Below are 23,334 nucleotides of genomic sequence, written 5' to 3'. Positions count from 1 at the left end.
ATAGATCTTTCTGCCTAGCTTAGCTTTGAAGTAAAGTCTACTTGAGCTCTTAAAAAATGATCTGGTATTTCTTATCACCTTTTACATGAGTTTGCTCCATTGCAATCAACTAATGAAAGAGATGGCTTTAAGTTCCTCACTAATACTCTCTCTGAACTCTGAAGTGTTCATTCTACCTCCATTCATAGAAACAAAAAAGGGCTTGGGATGGTGATGGTGTATCTCTGATGGCTGTTCTTCACAGCTGTAAACAGGTCTTAGCTCATAATTATTTTTTCATAATTTCATTAAATTCTGAGTTAATTTCCCTAAAAGATTAGGGTTTCTCTTTATGGTAGAAGTTCCCCTTCTCAAAAAGAAGCACAAAGGCTGGGTGTAATGTATATACATATAATCTCAGTACTCAGGATGCTGAGGTTAGAAGATTGTGAGTTCAAAATCAGCTTGAGCTACACAGTGAGACCTATCAATAAAATAAAATAATTGTGACCAGCTGGGCACTGGTGACTCACGCCTGGAATCCTAGCTACTCAGGAGGCTGAGATCAAAGAACCGAGGTTCAAAGCCAGCCCAGGCAGGAAATTCCTTGAGAATCTTATCTCCAATAAACTACCAGAAAACCAGAAGTGGAGCTGTAGCTCAAGTGGTAGAGCGCTGACCTTGGGCTGAAGAGCTGAGGAGCTGAGGGACAATGCCCAGGCCCAGAGTTCAAGCCCTACAACCAGCCAAGAAAGAAAAAAGAAAACTCTGACCTACGTAGAATAACCCCAAAGACATTCTTAGATTGGAATTTAAGGGCTGGTAATATAGCTCAGTGTTATAGACCTGCTTAACATGCATAAGGCCCTGAGTTTGATCCCTAGCATAAAAGAAAAAAAAGAATCAGATTTGTAGTTATCTCGTTCTCTCATCTCTGCATTAGATTACCAGTTTACAATCTAGGACATTTGTATACTTCCACTTTAAGTCTTTTCACACTTTCAGTCTTTTCACAGGAGCAGAGTTACAGATTACAGAACCCAAAACTTAATGTCACAAATTTTCATGAAAAAAAAAACAGCAAGAGAAAGCAAGCAAGTATTAGAACTCTTCCTCAGACAATGTCAGCAGGACTTACTGTTGTAATTTCTCAAGCTCCTCTGCTTCCTGCTCAGCAGTACTTTTGCATGTCACAGGCCTTGCTCGTAATTTTGTCTGCAGTATAGGAGTCTGAGGGTCTCTGGAGATCTTGGTCACAGATGACTTGGAGGGTAAGAGGCCTATAAAATGGAGATCACAAATAGGAAGAGCTCCAATAGGCAGATGAGAAATGAATAAACAAGTCAGAGTACCTGGAGCTCTATGTTCAATTCACTTGTATCAGACAAATGTTCATTCCCTTCTTCTTGTCACTCTTTGGTGAAGGGTAGGTAGCCTCTGGGTAAATTTTCCTGCCACCTTCTAAATTTAAAATCTAGTCATGTCTAATAGGTTCACGTCTGTACTTTCTACTGATACCACCACCTATTTTACTTGTTACTGACAAGGTTTTTAATTCTAGTTTTAAAACATAAGAGCTTCAAAAAAAAAGTAATAGATTTGAAATTTTTTAACTTCCTAGAAGCATCTATAGCAAAGCATCAAGAAAGAATACTACTCACAGAAATTCAAAAGATAAAAGTTAAAAAACTATGTGAATGCACTAATATTAAGATCATTGCTACTCATCACTCATTTATCTAAACAGGGACAATCCTCTCAATTTTCCAAAATATTTCTAATGATTCCTTCAGTAGATCAGCCTATATAACAATGAAAGATAAAAACCAAATCTAGGCCCTTGTGACTCAGGCCTATAATCCTAACTACTCAAAAGTTTAAGATCTGACAACTACAGTTCAAAGCAAGCCAAGGCAGAAAAGTACTTGAAACTCTTATCTCCAATCAACTACCAAAAAGCTGGAAGTAAAGATGTGGCTCAAGAGGTAGTACACTAGCATTGAGCAAAAATTAAAAAAGCTCAAGGGACTATTGCCCAAGTCCTGAGTTCAAGGCCCAAAATCAGAATTAAGACAAAAAAAAGTTTATTTTAGAAATAAGATGTTTCAAATATATATGTATTTTAAGGATACTTTCATGTTTTTCTTTCTTTTTTGCTGGGGGGTGGGACTGAGCCTCATGCAAGTAGTAGAGTCCTAGCCTTCAGCTGAAGAGCTCAGGGACAGCGCCCAGGCCCAGAGTTCAAGCCCCAGGACCGACCAAAAAACAAACAACAACAAAAAAAAACTTCCATCTCAGACTTATCTTCTCTTATTCTTTAGAATTCTCTCACCTGTTCACCACCAAATCTGCAAAATCACCAGCATTTCCACCCATTCACCTCAATTTTGCATCTTCCTTTCAAAGAATAATCGTTGCCATGCTATTTGAATGAAACTTACTAAAACCTTCCTGCTTGCTCCTCAAATGATATCTGTTAGGGGTTCTTTTATGAAAGGCTTCAACCTGCTGTGCAAGGGGCACATATGCAGCAGTTGCTTCATCAAATGTTCTCTTCTTTCCTTGGGACAGATTGAAAGGCTTAATAACAGTACATCCCTTAGTCACTCCACTCTGTAAAGAGAAGTTATTCCCCACATTAGATGTTATAAAAGAGTATAAATCTACTACAAGCCACATATTCAGCACAGTGATCAAAGTAAAAAGAACCTATATAATGTCCAAGATCCCTATGCTCCAAAGTTTGTCAATCCTTACACAAGGGTTAGAAGCAGTCTAACTAACACTTAAACAGAGGGTGCATTCTGCAATGATACATAGCCAGTTTTTCTAAGAATGTCAATCTTTTAAACCAAACAATAGCAAATGTTCTTAGAATTTAAAGAAAAAGAAAAAACTGCAATGGCAGAAAGGTATCCCACTCCTAATCCACTAAAAACAAAACAAAATGAACCCCCAACAGCATGCTTATGGTCATACCAGTTTAGGCAAATATCACCTAATTAGAATCATTCATTTTAATAAAATTGGTCTTTGGGGGAGATGGCTCAGTGGTAGAGTGCTTGCCTTGCATGCCTGAGGCCCTGGATTCGACTCCTCAGCACCACATAAGCAAAATGAAAAAAGCCGGAAGTGGCGCTGTGGCTCAAGTGGTAGAGCCTTGAGCTGAAGAGTTGAGGGACAGTGCCCAGGCCCAGAGTTCAGGCCCCACAACCGGACCCCAAAAAAAAATTGGTCTTTGATTGGAGGCAAAACTTTTCAAAAACTACTCCAAAAGCAGCACCAACAACTTCAGGGTTTACAACTACAGAATGTGAGTTCAAGGACAATTTGAGCTACATAGTGAGGCCCCCACTCACTGGTCCCAACACCCAGAGTTCCACTTGTGAAATCATGGCATACATTACTATTTGAAACCTGCTTCTTCATAGTAGCAAATACTGCCCAGTTTTCTGCAAACAACATAATTTTGTCCTTTCATTCTTTTATATGGCCAAATAATACTCTATTGGATATGGGTAGCACTTTGTTTTTGTTGGTCATGGGACTAGAGCTTGGGGCCTGGGCACTGTCTCTGAGCTCTTTTTCCTCAAGGCTAGCACTCTACCACTTTGAGCCACAGTGTCACTCCTGGTTTTCTCGTAGTTAAGTAGACATCAGAGTCTCAGGGACTTTCCTGCCCAGGCTGGCTTTGAACCATGATCCTCAGATCCCAGCCACCTGAGAGCTAGAATTACAGGTATGAACCACAAGTACCCAACATGTAGTACATTTTTTTAAATCAATCATCAGCTGTTAGGCACCTAGGCTGGTTCCACATCTTGGCTACTGTAAATAGTGCTGTTATAAATATGGGTGTGCAGGTTATGTGATTTATATTCCTTTGTATGTATGCCCAAGAGTAGTACAGCTGGATCATATGGTAGTTCTATTATTATTTCTTGAGGAATATTCATATTGATTTCCATAGTGACTGGACTAATCACATTCCCAATGACCGTGAATCAGGGTTTCTTTTTCCCCACATCCTTGTCAGCACTTCTTTTTTTGGGGGGGGGGGAGGCTCGGTCATGGGGCCTGAACTCTGGGCCTGGGCGCTGTCCCTCAGCTCTTTAGCTCAAGGATAGCGCTCTACCACTTGAGCCACAGAGCCACTTCCGGTTTTTTTCTTTTTTGCTTATGTGGTGTTGAGGAATCAAACCCAGAGCCTCATGCATGCAAGGCAAGCACTCTACCACTGACCCACCTTCCCAGCCCCAGCACTTCTTTTTCTTAATGATGGCCATTCTGCAGTGGATGAAATGGAATCTCAGTGTCATTTTTATTTATATTTCCTTTATATCTAAGGATATTGAACACCTCTTCGTGTATTTATTAGCCATTTGTATCCTTTTTTACTTTTTGGCTATACTCAGGATTTGAACGCAGGTCTGGAACTCAGGGCCTTGGGCTTGCTAAGCTGATATGACACTGCTGAGCCATGCCTCCAGCCCTATTTTTCTCTATTTTTAAGATAGGGTCTCACTTTCCAGCAAGGTATATGTCTGACCACTATCTACCTATTATAGGCTTCTCTATAATTCTGTACACTGGAATTACAAGTGCATGCACCACTACATCTAGCCTTCCTTCTATGGATATTTTATGATTGGCCTAGCACCCTGATCCTCCCAATGTCAGCCTCCATGTAGCTTGGGACGATAGATGCACAGTGATATGCCCAGCAATGTATGGGTTGAAGAGTCTTTGTGAACTTTTCTGCCAGTGCTAAACAGAAATACTCTATTCTCAACCTCCTAAGTAGCTAGATTACAGGCATGGGCCACTAGTGCCCAACTCTGTGCCTCTTCTTTTGAAAACTGCCTATTTAACTCACTACCCATTTATTCAATATTTTAAGCTCTTTATATATTCTGGATATGGAGTTTGTCCACTGAATAGCCAGGAAAGATTTTTCTCACATTCTGTGGGTTGTTGTCTTTTGATTCTGGTAATTGTTTTCCTTTGATGTACAATAACTTCTAATTTTAATGCATCCCATCCATCAATTCTTGCTCTTATTTTCTAAGCTATTAAAGTCCTATCTGGAAGTTGTTGCTTTTGTCTATTTCTCCTAATGTTTTCCCTATGCTTTCATGTAGTAGTTTCAGTGTTTGGGGTTTCACATTAAGGTCTTTAATCTATTTTGAATTATTTTAGTACAGGGTAAGACACAGATTCAGTTCCAGTTTTCTGCATTTGGATATCTAGTTTCCCCCAACACCATTTGTTAAAAAAAAAATCTGTCTTTTGGCTAGGTACTGGTGGCCCAAGCCTGTAATCCTAGCTACTTAGAAGACTGAGATCTGAGGATCAAGGAAGGAAAGTCAGTTACTCTTATTTCCAATTAACCATCACAAAAGCCAGAAGTGGAGCTGTAGCTCAAGTGGTAGAACACTAGCCTTAAGAGCTCAGGGACAGTGTCCAGGCCCTGAGTTCAAACTCCAGGACCAGCACACATATTAAAAAAAATGTATGTCCAGCATATATTTTTTGCTTTGTAAAAAATCAGATGTGTGTAGTTCTGTGGGTTTATTTCTAAATCTCCTATTCTAATCCATTAATCAATCTATTTTTTGTTCCAGTACCATGCTGTTTTTGATACTATGGCTCTCCAGTATAATTTCATGTCAGATTCTGTGATTCTTCCAGTATTGTTCTTTTTGCCCAGGATTACTTTGGCTATTTCAGATCTTTTATGCTTCCATATGATTTTTTTGGGGGGGTGGGGGGCCCAGTCGTGGGGCCTGAACTCTGGGCCTGGGCGCTGTCCCTCAGCTCTTCAGCTCAAGGCTAGCACTCTACCACTTGAGCCACAACACCACTTCCTGCTTTTTTCTTTTTGCTTATGTGGTGCTGAGGAATTGAACCCAGGACCTCAGGCATGCAAGGCAAGTGCTCTACCACTGAGCCACCTTCTCAGCCCGATTTTTTAAAGCTGATTTTTCTATTTCGGTGAAGAAGGGCAATGGAATTTTGAAAGGGATTGCACTGAATCTGTAAGAGTAGTTATAGCCATTTTCATAATTTCTCCATCTCCTCATGTGTTTTATTTCCTTTTCCAATATTACTCATTTTCATTGTAGGTGGCTTTTATGTCCTTAAATTTATTCCTAGGTTTTTCATCCATTATTTCAATTATTATCTACTTTTTCTATTGTGAATGAGACAGTTTTCCTGTTTTCTTTCTCTGCCTTATCATTTTTGGTATATAGAAAAGCTACTGATTTAGGGTTGGGTATGTGGCTTACTGGTGGTAGAGTGGTTGCCTAGCATGCATGAAGCCCTGGGTTTGATTCCTCAGTACCAAATAAACAGAATAGGCTGGAAGTGGCACTATGGCTCAAGTGGTAGAATGCTAGCCTTGAGCAAAAGAAGCTCAGAGAGAGTGCCCAGGCCGTGAGTTCAAGCCCAAGGACTGGGGGGGAAAAAGCTACTGGTTCTTAAGTGTTGATTTTATAAACTGATACTTTGCCAGAAGTATTTATCAGATCTAAGAGGTTTTTGGTAGAGCCTTTAGGATCATTTAAGTAAAGGACATGTCATCTGTAAATAGGGATAATTTGACTCTTCCTTTCCTATTTGTATCCCTGTTACATTCTCTTGTCTATTGCTCTGGCTAGGAATTCAAGCACTATTATTGAATAAAGAGGGGAGAGAAAAGGTATACTTTTGTCTTGTTCCTAATTTTATGGGTTTTTTGTTTTGTTTTTTTTGGGTCCGGTTGTGGGGCCTGAACTCTGGGCCTGGGCACTGTCCCTCAGCTCTTCAGCTCAAGGCTAGCGCTCTACCACTTGAGCCACAGCGCCACTTCCGGCTTTTTTCATTTTGCTTATGTGGTGCTGAGGAATGGAACCCAGGGCCTCATGCATGCAAGGCAAGCGCTCTACCACTGAGCCAACTTCCCAGCCCCTGTTCCTAATTTTAGAGGAAATGGTTTCAGGTTTTCTTGTCAAGACTCTTTAATAGCAGAGGCATCTGTATCTATAATTTGTCAACATAATCTTATGTGTGTTGTATTTTTAAGTTTTTTCTTTTCTTTTTTTTGTCGGTTGTGGGGGTCTGAACTCTGGGCCTGGGTGCTGTCCCTCAGCTCTTCAGCTCAAGGCTAGCGCTCTACCACTTGAGCCACAGCGCCACTTCCGGCTTTATTGTTTTTGCTTATGTGGTGCTGAGGAATCGAACCCAGGGCCTCAGGCATGCAAGGCAAGTGCTCTACCACTGAGCCACCTTCACAGCCCCAAGTTTTTTCTTTTTTGGTGGTAGCACTGGGGTTTGAACTTCGAGCCCTGAGTTTGCAAAGCAGGTACTCTACCACTTTAGCCATTCCTAGCCCTTTCACTATTGTGTTTATTTTTCAAAGACTTGCGTTTCTCCCAGGCTTGCCTTAGACTACAATCCTACCTAAAGCTCCCATGTAACCAGTATAACAAGTATCCGCATCATGCCCAGTTTACTTGTTGAGATAAGATCTTATTAGCTGGATGCTGGTGGCTCATACCTGTAATCCTACTCAGAAGGCTGAGATCTGAGGATCACTGTTCAAAGCCAGCCAAAGCCAGCCAGGGCAGGAAAGTCTTGAGACTCTTATATCCAATTAACTACCAGATAACCAGAAGTGGAGCTTGGGCTCAAAGTGTAGAACACTAGCCTTGAGCAAAAGAGCTCAGGGATAGCGCCCAAGTCAGGAGTTCAAGTCCTTCCAAAAAAAGATAATAATTTTTTGTCCTCCTGATTCCTACAGATGTGAGTTGTATATAATGCACAGCCATATATATATATTTGGGAGTAGGACTGATGCAAGGGCTTGGATTTAGTAGTTCACACGCTCACTTAGATTGCTTGCTTACAGCTGGCACTCTACCACTTGAGAGAGGTATCTACCCTGGCTTTTTGCTAATTGGATATGGAGTCTTGAGAACTTTATTGCCCAGGCTGGCTTCAATCTTTGATCCTCTGATCTCAGACTCCTAAGTAGCTAGGATTACTGGACTGCTGTCCAGCCTTATATACATTCCTAATTCAATTTGCACAGCACTTAATAAGATGGTTCCCAAAGGGTTAGAGCTGTTTGTCCAAAACTGCAGCTTACAGAGAAATTTTATCTACCTTAATTCAAACTACAGGCTACTTTCAATTACACTATCAAATGCTACACCTGAATCCTACCAAATTAGCAACAAGACAATTCATTTAACTGATCAACTTACGGGAGAAGGAGGATGCTTTCGCAGTTCAGAGGTAAAGTTTATTTCCTTATATTCCTCCTGGTTCTTAGGATGCTGTTTAATTCGCTCATCTGTGCGGAAGTGGAAGTCAACAGGTTTGGTGACCTGGCTCACTGATTTCTTCACATGTTGCCCTGAGTGTGGAGCAGAGTAAAATATATAAAAACATTAAGAACAAAGAACAACTGTTAGTTCATTTTTCCTGGAGTCATTTTAGTATTTCTGTTACCATGGATCTAACTTTATTCACTAGTGACCTGTAACACAAAACTTGAAACACAGCTGGGGATACTAATAGATATGTTCATGAATCTTATTTGGTGTGAGCCTTTTGGTCAGATGTAAACTAGGTAACACAGGGGGAAAGAATCTCATTTCCCAGATACAGTCAGAGCTCTGGAAAGACAAGTCACCAGAATACTTTTGGTACAAAAAGTGTGTTCACATACTACATGTATGCTGTGTGTGTGTGTGTGTGTGTGTGTGTGTGTGTGTGTGTGTGTGTGTGTGTGTGTGTGTGTGTGTGTGTGTGTGTGTGTGTGTGTGTGTGTGTGTGTGTGTGTGTGTGTGTGTGTGTGTGTGTGTGTGTGTGTGTGTGTGTGTGTGTGTGTGTGTGTGTGTGTGTGTGTGTGTGTGTGTGTGTGTGTGTGTGTGTGTGTGTGTGTGTGTGTAGACAAGTCACCAGAATACTTTTGGTACAAAAAGCGTGTTCACATACTACATGTATGCACAGTGTGTGTGTGTGTGTGTGTGTGTGTGTGTGTGTGTTTTGCTAGAGATCTAATCCAGGGCCTCATACATGCTAGTTAATTCCAGACAAGTCTTGAACTACATTCCTTAACCGTATGGATTGACTTAACCCTATGGACTGACATAAAAAAAGAAAACTAAACTCAGCCTCTCTAAGAAGCAAATTCTATCATCTCCATAGTGCTTTTTTAACTGAGTAAGCAGAATTTTAGAGTTCTGACTACACCAGTAACAAAAACAACTCTATGCCTCCCAGAGCAAAGCAGAATTGTGACAACTTCTTTCATTATACTTTTCATCGGTAACTACAATTGCCTCAGCTCTCTTTTCCTCAGCCTTTAGGATAAAAGGGATTTATTGAGCCACCTGCCTCAGGCCAGCTCTTTCCCTTAGCAATATTTCTCTATTAAATGCCTTGCTTTATTGCATTAAAAAAGCAAAAACAAAACAACAACAAACAAACAAACAAAAAAAAAACGCTAAATGCTGGTGGCTTGTGCCTATAAATCCTACCTACTCAAGAAGCTGAGAGTGAGGGGCTGGGAAGGTGGCTCAGTGGTAGAGCGCTTGCCTTGCATGCCTGAGGCCCTGGGTTCGATTCCTCAGCACCACATAAGCAAAAAGAAAAAAAGCCGGAAGTGGCGCTGTGTCTCAAGTGGTAGAGCGCTAGCCTTGAGCTGAAGAGCTGAGGGACATCGCCCAGACCCAGAGTTCAGGCCCCACGTCCGGACTCCCCCCCGCCCCCAAAAAAAAGAAGAAGCTGAAATTGAGATGAGGCTCATGGTTCAAAGCCAGTCTAGGCAGAAAAGTCCCTGTGGGACTCTTATCTCCAATTAACCAATCAAAAACTGGAAGTGGCACAGTGGCTTAAGTGGTAAAGGACTAGTCTTGAGCACAAAGAGGCTCAGGGACAGTGTGCAGGCCCTGAGTTCAAGCCCCACAACCACTAACAATAACAACAAAAATAAAATAATTTTTAAAAAGCCTGACCTGTCCTATTACTTTATCTTCTGCCTCAATACTAATTCCTCTTTTTCTAATATGAAGAGAAAGAATGAAGAGAAAGAGAAATAAGTAGTGACGGATACTGTTTTACCAATAATCATTGGAGTATAAATGGAAACTTCATTCAGTCTTTTAAATAAACTAATCTTTTTATATGGCCCTCTAACTGAGAAGGCCTTTTTTTAGCCCTTATGGACTCCTAAACTCACTACCAAGGTTTTAAGAAGCACTTCTCATAAATTAGATTCAACCACAGCCAAACTGACCTGCTCCTTCAAGAGCAAGCTTCTTAAATTCTTCATTTTTTTTCCGCATCTCCATCACTTCCTGCTGCATTTTCAATGATTTCTCTAACTCTTGCTCCTCAGTACTTTTTAGAACCTTCTGCCTGAAGAGCAAAAGAGGAGAAAGGGGCTGAATGATTCAGAATAATTTAAAGGTTATTATAGGCAAGAACTATAGATTGTTTTGTTTTTGTTTTTTGTTTTTGTTGTTGTTGTTGTTGATCCTGGGGCTTGAACTCAGGGCCTGGGCACTGTCCTTGAGCCTCTCTGTGCTCAAGGCGAGCACTCTACCACTTGAGCCACAGCACCACTTCCAGTTTTTCTGTTCATGAGATACTGAGAAATCAAAGCCAGAGCTTCATGCATGCTAGGCAAGCACTCTACCACTAAGCCACATTCCCAGTCCCTTGACTGCTTTTAATCTATGATAAAATAATAATCAAAAGCAAAAAATAATTGCTGGGCACAGGTGGCTCACACCTGTAATCCTAGCTATTCAGGAGGCTAAGATCTGAGGATTGCAGGCAGGAAAGTCCAGGAGACTCTTATCTCCAATAAAACACTCAGAAAACTGGAAAAGGTGCTGTGGCTCAAGAGGTAGAGTACTAGCCTTGAGCTGAAGAACTGAGGGACAGTGCCCAGGCCAAGAATTTAAGCCCCACCACCGACATTAAAAAAAAAAAAAAAGGCAAAAAATACTAGCCAGGGCTGGAAGGTGGCTCAGTGGTAGAGCGCTTGCCTTGCATGCATGAGGCCCTGGGCTGGATTCCTCAGCACCACATAAGCAAAAAGAAAAAAGCCGGAAGTGGTGCTGTAACTCAGGTGGTAGAGCGCTAGCCTTGAGCTGAAGAGCTGAGGGACAGTGCCCAGGCCCAGAATTCAGGCCCCACAACCCGACCCAAAAAAAATATTATCTAGTACACGTACGAGATTAGATTTTTCATCTTCTACCAGTATTGGAGCTTGAACTTAGGGCCTAGCCACTGTCTCTGAGCTTTCTTTGCTCAAGGTTACCACTTTACAACTTGAGCCACAGCTCCGCTTCAGGCTTTTTTTTTTTTTTTTGTCAGTCATGTGGCTTGAACTCTGGGTCTAGGCACTATCCCTTGAGCCCTCTTGCTCAAAGTTAGCACTATACCTTTGATCCACAGCTCCACTTCCAGCATTTTCTGTGATTAATTGCCCAGGACATTTTCCCAAACTCTAGGTGCATTATAATACAAATATACTGGTTTGTATTCTAGTCCTTTACCTTAGAGGTGGCACACAAGTCAAAGAATGTTTGCCCTTGGCTTTCTCTGGGGAAGATCCATTCTTTTTGGAAGTACCTTGAGCACTGTCTTCATTTTCCTTTGGCTTCTTTTCATTGTGAGACCTTGAGTTCAAAACAAAACAAAACAAAAAAAAAATACACAAATTCCTTAAAGCATATCATACACCACCCTCCTCCCCAAATGGACTACATAAAGCTTAAATAGCCTCATTTTTAGGATAACAAGCATGCTTCTACTATAATATACTCCCAAGATACTCATCAGATCATACACAACAATGCCTCTACTAAGTAAACTGTGAGAAAGCCCACAGGGGTCCAACTGGGAGCTATGCAGTGGTGATTCAGGAAGTACAGAGGGATTCTAGTTGTTCATCATCAAATTACAAGCAGATAGTTAACTAAATGCTAATAACTATTCCATCCCTTTCTATTTACTAAAACCTCAATTTGGAGTATAACAGCACAAACCCAAGATATTTTACCTAGTTCAACAATATATTTTACCTAGGTCACTAAACTCTCTTCCAAATAGGAGGCCCAAGTATCAGGCTGGACAACTAAGACATAATTTAAGGGCTTCTGGGGAAAAACTCATTTTAATATGAATTCTGCCCCATACAGCAGATGTACTCATTTGTAATTTTCCTATGTTCACTCAAAGGTATAAGTCCAGGATAGGTCTATAAGGCACAAGATGCCTGCCTTTACAGTAAGAAGTTGTGGCCACATACATTTTCATTTTCTTGGAAGGTGGAATTTCACTGATGACGACAGGTGTTGAACATCTCTTTGCTTTCATTTGAATCTGGCATTTTTCCTTCTGCTCCAAATTCTTCTGAGCAGAGAGTCTAGTAGATCTTCTATAATAGAGTAATTGACAAAATTTATCTCATAATGAATACATCTTCTGTAGATATGTTCTTTAAAAATGTAAAATTGGTCCAACTACAAAGGGCTATAAAAAAGTTTAGTATTATTATCTGTATTTCAGAAATCTAACAGTATTTTTTTGTTTGTGCTGAATCATTTTTAAAAACTTTATTTGAGGCATTTTATTATAAAAAGTTAGTACTCATAAATTTATATGAACTTAAAATTCATTATACATTTACTTCATTTTTTAGCTTGACCTTCTAGTAAATCTTTAGCTTCATTGATTCTGGCTGCTATGTAAGGCGATCCTCCTTTGTCTGGGTGATTTAAGAGCATAATTTGTCGATGAGCACATCTTATCTTTCCTTTATTGGCAGTAGGGCTTACACTTAGTATTAATGCTGCTTCCTGTTTTGTCATTTTGGGTTTAAATCCACCTTTTGTAATAGCCACTGCTGAAGGCAGATTTTGGTAGGCTTTGAAAAACTTGTTTTACTTGAGGCTCCATATGCTTCATGGCTTGTAAAACGTAATGGCCTGCAAATCCTGCAGCAGCAATGGTCAGCCCAACTGCTACCACTGTACTGGCCATGGCTCCGTGAAGCTCCCCTGCCTCCACCGGGAGCGCGTTTCATCCCAGCCCAGAGGCCTCAGCCTTCACAGTGTTGATATTTTGGTATATATTACATTCCAAGTTTTTGAATGCATATGTATACCTGTTAATATTTTTTTGGGGGGGGGCCGGTCATGGGGCCTGAACTCTGGGCCTGGGCGCTGTCCCTCAGCTCTTCAGCTCAAGGCTAGCACTCTACCACTTGAACCACAGTGCCACTTCCAGCTTTTTTCTTTTTGCTTATGTGGTGCTGAGGAATCGAACTCAGGGCCTCAGGCATGCAAGGCAAGCGCTCTACCACTGAGCCACCTTCCCAGCTCCATCTGTTAATTATATTTGTTATACCAGCTAATTTCATAACAAGCTTTTAAAAATATATATAGTTTGTTATTATAAAGGTGATGTACAGAGGGGCTACCATTTCATAAGTCAGGTAATAAGTACATTTCTTTTTGGACAATGTCACCCCTTCCTTGGCTCTCTTCCATTTTTTTTCTCTCCCATCCCCACCAGGAAGTTTTTTTGGTTTTTTTTTTTCTTTTTTTTTTTTGCCAGTCGTGGGGCCCGAACTCTGGGCCTGGGCACTGTCCTTCAGCTCTTCAGCTCAAGGCTAGTGCTCTACCACTTGAGCCACAGCGCCACTTCCAGCTTTTTTCTGCTTATGTGGTGCTGAGGAATTGAACCCGGGGCCTCATGCATGCAAGGCAAGCACTCTACCACTGAGCCACCTTCCCAGCCCCCCCACCAGGAAGTTTTATAGATTATTTTCAACATAGTGTCCAGTATCACTACTGCATTTGTTCACCATTTGTCCATTTCTGTGCCCCCATCAAGAAGACAAAACAAAATAACAACAACAAAAAAAAAACCTTCTTGTTTCCATTTCCTGAAATTCATTTCAATAAATATTATTTTATATGATCAGAGGCACAGAAGCATTGGACCTTTCTGTATCCTCCTCTGGTCTTACTGTATGTGAATGCCTACAGTCCTCTGTATTTTAGATCTAGCGTCTGCATATGAGAGAAAACATGTGCTGTTGGTTTCTCACAGCCTGGCTTACCTCACTTAAACACACTTTAATCTTGTAAAAAAATAGAAAAAGAAAGGAAAAGAAAAGAAAATGGAATGTTAGAGCAGGGAAGGGAAGGGGAAAAAAAGGAGGGGAGGATAAGGAAAGGAAAAAATAAGACCCAGTACTGGTGGCTCACACATATAATCATCCGAACTATCTGGGAGGCTAAGAACAAGAGGATCAAGGTTAACCAATAGCTGAGTTAAAATACTAAAATATTAAGAAGTATTTGAATAACAGTTGGAAATGTAGCTCAGTGATAGCTCATTTTCCTACCATGCAAGACATGGGGCTCCATCCCCTGCATGAATAAATTAATACATATAGAAATACATAAATATTTAAAAGACATAAAGTAGAAACAGAACAATAACAAAAAGTAAAATGTATTAATTTTATATCTATGTAATTATAATGAAATATATAAACTTAATATTACCAATATTAATTATATTAATATATTACTAAAGTGCTAGTGATATATTAATTATAGTACAAAATAGTAAAAATGAACTATAAAATTTTTAAGCAAAAAGCCACGATTATTACACTGGATCTAAAAGCAAGATCTTGCTAAAAATATAAGAAGATAGACTAGCCAGGTGCCAGTGGCTGACATCTGTAATCCTAACTACTCAGGAGGCTAAGATCTGAGGATTATAGTTAAAATCCAGCCCAGACAGGAAAGCCCAGGAGACTCTTATCTCCAATTAACCACCAGAAAATCAGAAGTGGCCCTGTGGCTCAAGTGATAGAGCACTTGTCTTAAAGCTGAAAAGCCCAGGGACAGCACCCAGGCCTAGAGTTCAAGACCTACAATGGACAAAAAAAAGAAGATAGACTATAAAACCCAAGGCAGGCTGGGCATGTAGTTCAGTGATAGACTGTACTCAGTACATCAGGCCCTGGTCTCAATCTCCATCCAGCACCATAAAAAAATTAAACAATACAAAGATAAAATAAATGGAAAAAAAATAGGATGAAAGAGGAAAAAACACAAACATTGCCATTAAAAAGCTTAATACTGAGGAACAAAAAGAGACATTTTACATGAGAAAAATATAAAAATTATATCCAAACAAAGCCTTTAGATCATGCTTGAATTCTGGTTCTGAAGTGAATTTGCCTTGGGCAGGCAACTTAATATCTATAGGCCCTTATCTATAAATTAAGCTTATGAACTGCAATTCATAAGTGTTAAATGAAATAACATAAAGAATCTTACCAGCCCGGTGCTGGTGGCTCATGCCTGTAATCCTAGCTACTCAGGAGGCTGAGATTTGAGGATCACAGTTAAAAGCCAGCCCTGGCAAGAAAGTCCGTGAGACTCTTACCTCCAATAAACCACTAGAAAACCAGAAGTGGCTCTGTGGCTCAATTGGTAGAGCGCTTGCCTTGAGCTGAAGAGCTGAGGGACAGCATACAGGCCCAGAGTTCAAACCCCACAACCAACCAACCAAAAAAAAAAAAAAAAAGAATCTTAGATATAGCATGAACACCAAGAAGGCAATCTGTTGAGTTGATACTTTCCTGAACATTATTATACTAACAACTTTTGAGCTCCTAAAAACAATCTTACCTCTGAGGCTGGGCAGGAGTATTTTTTGATATGGCTCCCTCAAGTTCCAACAAAGAGCAAGCACTTGATGGTACAGAATGTTCTATAATATTTTCTTTTTCTGCCTCTTTGTAGTAAGTGTTATCAACTGTGGGAGAACAAAAACTAGTCAGCACTCAAATTCCAAAGAAATGAATTCAAAAGGAGATGTGTGTGGGTATGGGTGTGTGGGTATACATATACAAAACTTAATACAAAACTCTAGATTGAGGGGCTGGGAAGGTGGTGTGGTAGAGTGGTAGAGTGCTTGCCTTGCATGCATGAGGCCTGGGTTCAATTCCTCAGCACCACATAAGCAGAAAAAGCCAGAAGTGGCCCTGTGGCTCAAGTGGTAGAGCGCTAGCCTTGAGCTGAAGAGCTGAGGGATAGCGCCCAGGCCCATAGTTCAGGCCCATGACTGACCAAAAAAAAAAAAAAAACAAAAAAAAAAAACAACTCTAGATTGAAATCATATATAGATACATACATATATTTCCTTCCTAAGCAATGAAGCCCTTAGTTCCAGTAAAATCTTACACAGAAACTTTAAGTCATAGTATTCTATTTGATGATAGAGATCACTGGATGCAAAACAGCCTTAAACTGAAAGTGGTTGTGCAAATAAGATACTATTGCAACCCTTTTAAATTCAAGAACACAAAGACTGTAATAGAAAATTTACCACATTGAGTGTTATCCGCTGATTCTGCTACCTGCTCGAAACCTCAGGGTTCTTTAGCCCATCATGCCTCAACATGGAGAGCTGGTATGGGGATAAAGCCCTGCCATCAAAAGATGTCCGTTTCTCCTACTCTCATCTGCACTACAGAAGTATAAGCAACCAGATCTATTGGACAAAATGGTTAATTGATTTTGTGACAAAAGCATGAAGAATAGCAATGGGAGGGCCCAGTTGTCATGACTGAGCAGTTGAGCATTCAATCACCTTCTCTAAGAGAAGCAGTGACATTCTATATATTAAAATCAGCAAATCAACATAAAGAAAGTTGGCAGGCAACATATACACCTGCATATATATTTATATTTTCCTTATATTCCAGTTTAGGTCATTTGAAGAGCTTTTGCACTCGCTTGATGACTAGAGCAAAAGGCTTGAGAAAAATGAAACTTACATTTTTTTTCTACCATTTCACTGTGCCTCCTAACTCTTAAATCTTGCCAAATGAAGGAATAAGTGAATGAATGAAATCACATTTCCAATACCTCCCCCCCCAAAAAAAACAAACCCCTCCTGAATTAGTGGGCTTTGAAAAGAAAATGGAGATCACATATCAGTTAAAGATCTTGTTTCTTCATTATACAGGTTGTGGTGGAACCTGTCTAGAGTAGGTTGTGATTAATGATTGAAGTCTTGAACCAAAGAAATTATCTACCGTGGAAGTTTAGAAAAAAAGGCTAAAGGAATTGTGAGGGAATTTCTTGATTTTTAAAATTCTTTAAATCATTAATGGAAAAAATTCTGAGCCTTGTTAATGATAACACTTAAACATTTTTTTAAATTTCTCCTTTTCAATAAATTATTTTCTCAATATAAAAAAAAAAGAAAATTTACCACATTGAATGAGCTTCATCTAAAGATACAGTGCATGAGCCACTGGTATTCCATCTATGCCATATAAAATATTCCACATAGTGCTAATTGTGCAAGAAAAAGGGATATCAATTACAGGCTTATACCTGTAATCCTAGCCACTCAGGAGGCTGATATCTGAGGACTGCAGTTTGAAGCCAGCCCAAACAAGAAAGTCCATAAGACTTTCATCTCCAAAAATATAGAAGTAGGAAGTGGTGCTGTGGCTCAAGCGGTAGAGTGGTCACCTTGAGCTGAAGAACACAAGGACAGTGCCCAGGCCCAAAGTTCAAGCCCCACCACTGACCAAAAAAAAAAAAAAAAATCTAGAAGTAAGTGGTGCTATGGCTCAAGTGGTAGAATGCTAGCCTTGAGCAAAAAGAAGTTCAGGAACAAACCCAGGCACTGAGTTCAAGCCCCAACATGTACACGAGAGAGAGAGAGAGAGAGAGAGAGAGACAGAGAGACAGAGAGACAGAGAGACAGAGAGAGAGGGAGAGGGAGAGGGAGGGACAGGGAGGAGATGAAGGGGAGAGAGGAGGAAGAGGGGGAAAAGGAGAGAGAGGGAGAGAGACAGAGAGAGGAGGCATATCAAAGTTCTTGTTCTAGATTCTGAACTGAATAGATATCACCTGTACCCAGGCATTATTTGAAAAAGTCTACCTAGCAGCTCAGACTATAAACCACACACATTCACTGAAAATATGGCTCTGACATGATGGGATTGAGGCCAATTTCAGAATAATTTTGAAATGTTCCCAATAGATTATGGCAATAGTTGTACAATTCTGAATACAGTGAATACAGTGAAAAATACTCAAATGTACACTATACATAGGTAAATTATAATTAAATGGAACTATTTTTAATGAATAATTTTCAAGAGGATTTATGGCCAAACAGACAATATTTTGTAAATTTAGTAACTGCCACTTTAAATGTCGATGATCTTTTAAAATCAGATACATGATTCAAAGAATTCTTGTATGACATTGAGCAATACACTCTTTTCTCCTGCTATTTTGTTCCTAGACAGACCTAAGTTAGGTTACATTACATTTTGTCATTAAAAAATCATGTATCTGGCAATAAAATTCTATATTACCTTAAGTTCGAAGCAATTTTTTAAAAATGTAGTATGTGGTTAGTTACACCCTCATCATGAAAAGAATTAGCCAGTAAGAAACCAACAGATATGGCACTTATATTATTTTCACAGATCCTCAAGCTCCTAAAACATTTCTCACCTTTCTAACTAGAAATTTTTTTTCTAAAATGTTTTCTTACCTGGTTTCAAAGGTGTGGTACTACCTTGCTGAAGTTTAGTTTTTCTCAAGGAAGTCTTGGCAGAAAAAAGCTCTCCTATCCCATTGTTCCCAGGAAATTTGTTCTCCAAATTGGCCTTCTTATCTGGGAAAAGGTAAGATCATTCAAACTATTATTAAGGAAGCAAAAGGAGTCAGTTCCATGCATTTAAAATGGAGAGTAAAGCTCCTTTCAGCATTCTTCTAACTCATTTAGCAAGAATGAGTAAAGTTCTAGCAACCAAAAGAAATGCGTGCACCTTATACATCAGAAATAGACTGTAAAATCACTAAGTAAACTAGCAACATTAAACAATGCACTTTAGAAAAGGAAAAGTTCAGATTCTCAATTGTTAATAGCCCCTTATCTTTATTTGATACAGTTAGAGCAATACAAACAGTGTCTGGCATTATTTACCACCCAAACACATCATGTTCATGTTCATGTTCCTTTTGAAAGAAACTGTAACCATCAGAAACTGTTGGATTACAAGGGACAGCTTTTACTCATAATGCTTCTCATCAGCTGGGTGATCAGACAAGAATGTGGGTTATGTGATAGTAAAGCAAGGCTAGGTTTTCTCAAGGAATTTTATCTTAGGTTGTTCTGTGCCCAAAGGTCAGAGCAAAACACTGAAAGTTTTGTTCTACTGACAGTCCATGGAAAGAGCATGAGGATGGTTTAGCCCAGTAATAATTGATGATTTTTTTTGTTTGTTTGTTTGTTTGCCAGTCCTGGGGCTTGAACTCAGGGCCTGGGCACTGTCCCTGAGCTTCTTTTGCTCAAGGCTAGCACACTACTACTTAAGCCACAGCACCACTTCTGGCTTTTTCTGCTTATGTGGTGCTAAGGAATCAAACCCAGGGCTTCATGCATGCTAGGCAAGTACTTTAGCACTGAGCACATTCTCAGCCCAACTGATGTGGTTATTTTAAGAAAACTACAAAGTAGGACTGGGAATGTGGCTTATCCATAGTGTTTGCCTAGCATGCATGAAGTCCTGGGTTTGATTCCTCAGTACCATTTACACAAAAAAAGCCAGAGCCAGGTGCCAGTGGCTCACACCTGTAATCCTAGCTATTCAGGAGGCTGAGACCTGAGGATCACAGTTCAAAGCCAGCCTGGGCAGGAAAGTCCATGAGACTCTTATCTCCAATAAACCACTAGAAAATCAGAAGTGGCGCTATGGCTCAAGTGGTAGAGTGCACACCTTGAGCTGAAGAGTGCAGGGACAGTGCCCAAGCCCAGAGTTCAAGCCCCAGGACCAACCAAAACAAACAACCAAACAAGCTGGAAGTAGTACTGTGGCTCAAGTGGAAAAGTGCTAGCCTTGAGCACAGAGAAGCTCAAGGACAGTGCCCAGGCCCTGAGTTCAAGCTCCAGAACGGGCCAAAAAAAGAGAAAACTACAAAGTAATGTGCTAGAACTAAGATAAGTTTGAAAAATTGTGGAAGAAGTTTTAGAACTGCACTTGGTCAGCACCAGGGGCTCACACCTGTAATCCTAGCTACTCGGGAGGCTGAGATCTAAGGATCTCAGTTCAAAGCCCACCCAAGCAAGGAAAATCCATGAGACGCTTATCTCCAATAAACCACCACAAAACCAGAAGTGGCACTGTGGTTCAAGTGGTAGAGTGCTAGCCTTGAGCTGAAGAGCTGAGGGACAGCACCCAGGCCCAGAGTTCAAGCCCCACCACCAAAAAAAAAAAGAAAAAGAAAAAAGAAACACGTGATATTATTGCTATACTAATGGTTCCTAGTCTCAGGAGGCTGAGCTCTAAGGATCACAGTCCGAAATCAGCATAGACAGGAAAATATGTGAGAGTCTTATCTCCGATAAAATAAATACTCAAAAAAAGCTAAAACTGCTGTTGTTGCTTGTTTTCTTGATATAATACAAAATGTCTTGGTACAGATAGAAGCTCATATTCTAGGTTTTTGTTGTTGTTGTCTGTGCTGGTCCTGGGGCTTGAACTCAGCCTGGGCACTGGCTGTCCCTGAACTCTGCTCAAGGGCAGAGTTCTACCACTTGAGCCATACCTCCACTTCTGGCTTTCAGATGGCTAATTTGAGATAAAAGTCTCTTGGGCTGGGAAGGTGGCTCAGTGGTAGAGCGCTTGCTTTGCATGCCTAAGGCCCTGGGTTCGATTCCTCAGCACCATATAAGCAAAAAGAAAAAAGCCGGGAGTGGCGCTGTGGCTCAAGTGGTAGAGCGCTAGCCTTGAGCTGAAGAGCTGAGGGACAGCACCCAGGCCCAGAGTTCAGGCTCCACGACGGGACCCAAAAAAAAAAAGTCTCGGGCTTTCCTGCTCAGGTTTGCTTCAAACTACAATTCTCAGCCCTCAGCCTCTTGAGTAGCTAAGGTTATAGGTGTGAGCCACCTGCAATCTGCAATTTTGCACAAACCAAGTCACTAACACTTCAAATAACCAAAGAAACAAGACACTTACCAAACCATGAGTCTACATTTTCATTATCTTCCTCAGCATCCAAAGAGGTAAAATTGATGAAGTCAGAGGGGGCATCAAAGGAATAAGGAGTTGTAATTTGTGACATTGTGTCACCCTTATGCAGAAGAGGTTTTCCCCAGTATTTATGTCACTCTTCTTAACAGGCCACCTTCTGAGGAAAGAATGGTTCAGAAATTTAGTTGCATATAAATATAAAGTACTGATTCCCTAACAACTACCTTGGTTTTACTTCCACATTGAAATTTAGAAAACCATCAGGAAAATGCGTCTTTGTGTCAAATCAACATAAAAGGGGTTTGTTACTGTGCTGTTTTGGGGTTAAGGATGTGTTTAGAATCAGAAAAAGACTTTCTCTTTTTTTGGGGGGGGGGGCGCTAAAGGGTGCCAATACTGGGGCTTGAACTCAGGCACTGGGCATTGTCCCTTAGCTTATTTATTCAAGGCTAGCATTCTACCATTGGAGCCACAGTTCCACTTCTAGCTTTTTGGTAGTTAATTGGAGATAAGAATCTCGCAGAGTTCAAAGCCAGCCCGGGCAGGAGAGACCGTGAGACTCCTATCTCCAATAAACCACCAGAAAACCGGAAGTGGCGCTGTAGCTCAAGTGGTAGAGCACTCGCCTTGAGCTGAAGAGCTGAGGGACAGCGCCCAGGCCCAGAGTTCAAGCCCCACGGCCGACAAAAAAAAAAAAAAAAAAGAATCTCGCAGATTACTTTTCTGCCTGAACTGGCTTTGAATCAGGATACTCAGGTGTCATTGGTACCTGGCTGAAAGAGGCCTTTTTTTTTTTTTCTTTTTGCCAATCCTAGAGCTTGAACTCAGGGCATGGACGCTGTCCTTAAGCCTCTTAGTGCTTAAGGCTAGTGTTCTACGACTTGAGCCCTTGAGCCACAGCACCACTTCCAGCTTTTCTAAGTAGTTTATTGAAAATAAGAATGTCTCAGACTTTCCTGCCTGGATTGGCTTCAAACCACAATCCTCAGATCTGAGCCTCCTGAGTTGCTAGGATTATAGGTGTGAGCCACCAGAGGTCATATATAACAATATGTTATATACTATGTTAGGTGTTTACATTATTTTAGTATTATTTTCCGTTAAGCAATCATTTTATTTCTTTTTTTTTTTTTTTTTTGGTCGGCCGTGGGGCTTGAACTCTGGGCCTGGGCGCTGTCCCTCAGCTCTTCAGCTCAAGGCGAGCGCTCTACCACTTGAGCTACAGCGCCACTTCCGGTTTTCTGGTGGTTTATTGGAGATAGGAGTCTCACGGACTTTCCTGCCCGGGCTGGCTTTGAACCACGATCCTCAGATCTCAGCCTCCTGAGTAGCTAGGATTACAGGCGTGAGCCACCAGCGCCCGGCCAATCCTTTTATTTCTAACCCTTCTCCATTCAACTTATTCTTTCTGCCTTGAATAACCTTTTTTCTAAAACACACCATTACCTTTTATATTTATTAATAAAAATCTTATTCACTACAGCCCAATCCAAATTGCTATGGTCTTTCCCAGTTTTCACTTAACCTAACTGTTAGATCTCCAAAGCCACAGTGCTTTATTTAAATCTCTGATATAATACTTGGAGTTTTTTTTGTTTGTTTTTATATTTTTTGTGGGACATGGGCTTGAATTTAGGACCTATCCTGAACTGTCCCTGAACTTTTTTTTTTCTTTTTTTCAGTCATGGGGCTTGAACTCTGGGCCTGGGGACTATCCCTCAGCTCTTCAGCTCAAGGTTAGCACTCTACCTCTTGAGCCACAGCACCACTTCCAGCTTTTTCTGCTTATATGGTGCTAAGGAATCAAACCCAGAGCCCTCATGCATGTGAGGCAAACACTCTACCACTGAGCCACCTTCCCAGCCCCTGTCCCTGAACTTTTTCACTCAAGGCCAGCAGTCTACCACTTTAGGCCACAGAGCAACTTTCAGTTTTCTAGTAAAAATAAGTCTCATAGAGTTTCCTGCCTGGGTTTGCTTTGAAGGCAATCCTCAGATCTTTTTTTTTTTTTTTTGGTTGGTGGTGGGGCTTGAACTCTGTGCCTAGGTGCTGTCCCTCAGCTCTTCTGCTCAAGGTACACGCTACCTCTTGAGCCACAGTTCTACTTCCAGTTTTTCTAGTGGTTTATTGGAGATAAGAGTCTCATGGACTTTCCTTGACTGGGCTAGCTTTGAACCAGCATCTTCTGATCTCAGCCACCTGAGTAGCTAGGATTAAGGCGTGAGCCACTGGCCCCCAGCTGCAATCCTTAGATC

The 23,334-nt window shown here is 40.7% G+C and overlaps 1 protein-coding gene and 1 pseudogene across 5 annotated transcripts in view; both read right to left on the bottom strand.

Annotated features, from left to right (window-relative positions):
- Positions 1-23,334, bottom strand: part of Tpx2 (TPX2 microtubule nucleation factor) — a 50,861-nt gene that overhangs the window by 14,607 nt on the left and 12,920 nt on the right. For all 5 annotated transcript variants that reach the window (XM_070007013.1, XM_070007016.1, XM_070007014.1 and 2 more), the window contains 9 exons: positions 21,065-21,236; positions 18,598-18,720; positions 15,702-15,828; positions 12,293-12,421; positions 11,538-11,660; positions 10,268-10,389; positions 8,229-8,380; positions 2,421-2,592; positions 1,118-1,259 (listed from right to left, as the gene is read on the bottom strand). In XM_070007013.1, the coding sequence (XP_069863114.1) occupies positions 1,118-1,259; positions 2,421-2,592; positions 8,229-8,380; positions 10,268-10,389; positions 11,538-11,660; positions 12,293-12,421; positions 15,702-15,828; positions 18,598-18,720; positions 21,065-21,170 (1,196 nt within the window). In that variant the 5' untranslated portion in view covers positions 21,171-21,236. The remainder of the gene's footprint in view (positions 1-1,117; positions 1,260-2,420; positions 2,593-8,228; positions 8,381-10,267; positions 10,390-11,537; positions 11,661-12,292; positions 12,422-15,701; positions 15,829-18,597; positions 18,721-21,064; positions 21,237-23,334) is intronic.
- Positions 12,585-13,065, bottom strand: LOC138817304 (mitochondrial import inner membrane translocase subunit TIM14 pseudogene; annotated as a pseudogene).

The sequence above is a fragment of the Dipodomys merriami genome, unplaced genomic scaffold (assembly GCF_024711535.1).
Source record: "Dipodomys merriami isolate MVZ:Mamm:240054 unplaced genomic scaffold, mDipMer1.0.p SCAF_7, whole genome shotgun sequence".
Classification (NCBI taxonomy): domain Eukaryota; kingdom Metazoa; phylum Chordata; class Mammalia; order Rodentia; family Heteromyidae; genus Dipodomys; species Dipodomys merriami.
This window is presented reverse-complemented; position numbering and strand designations above follow the sequence as displayed.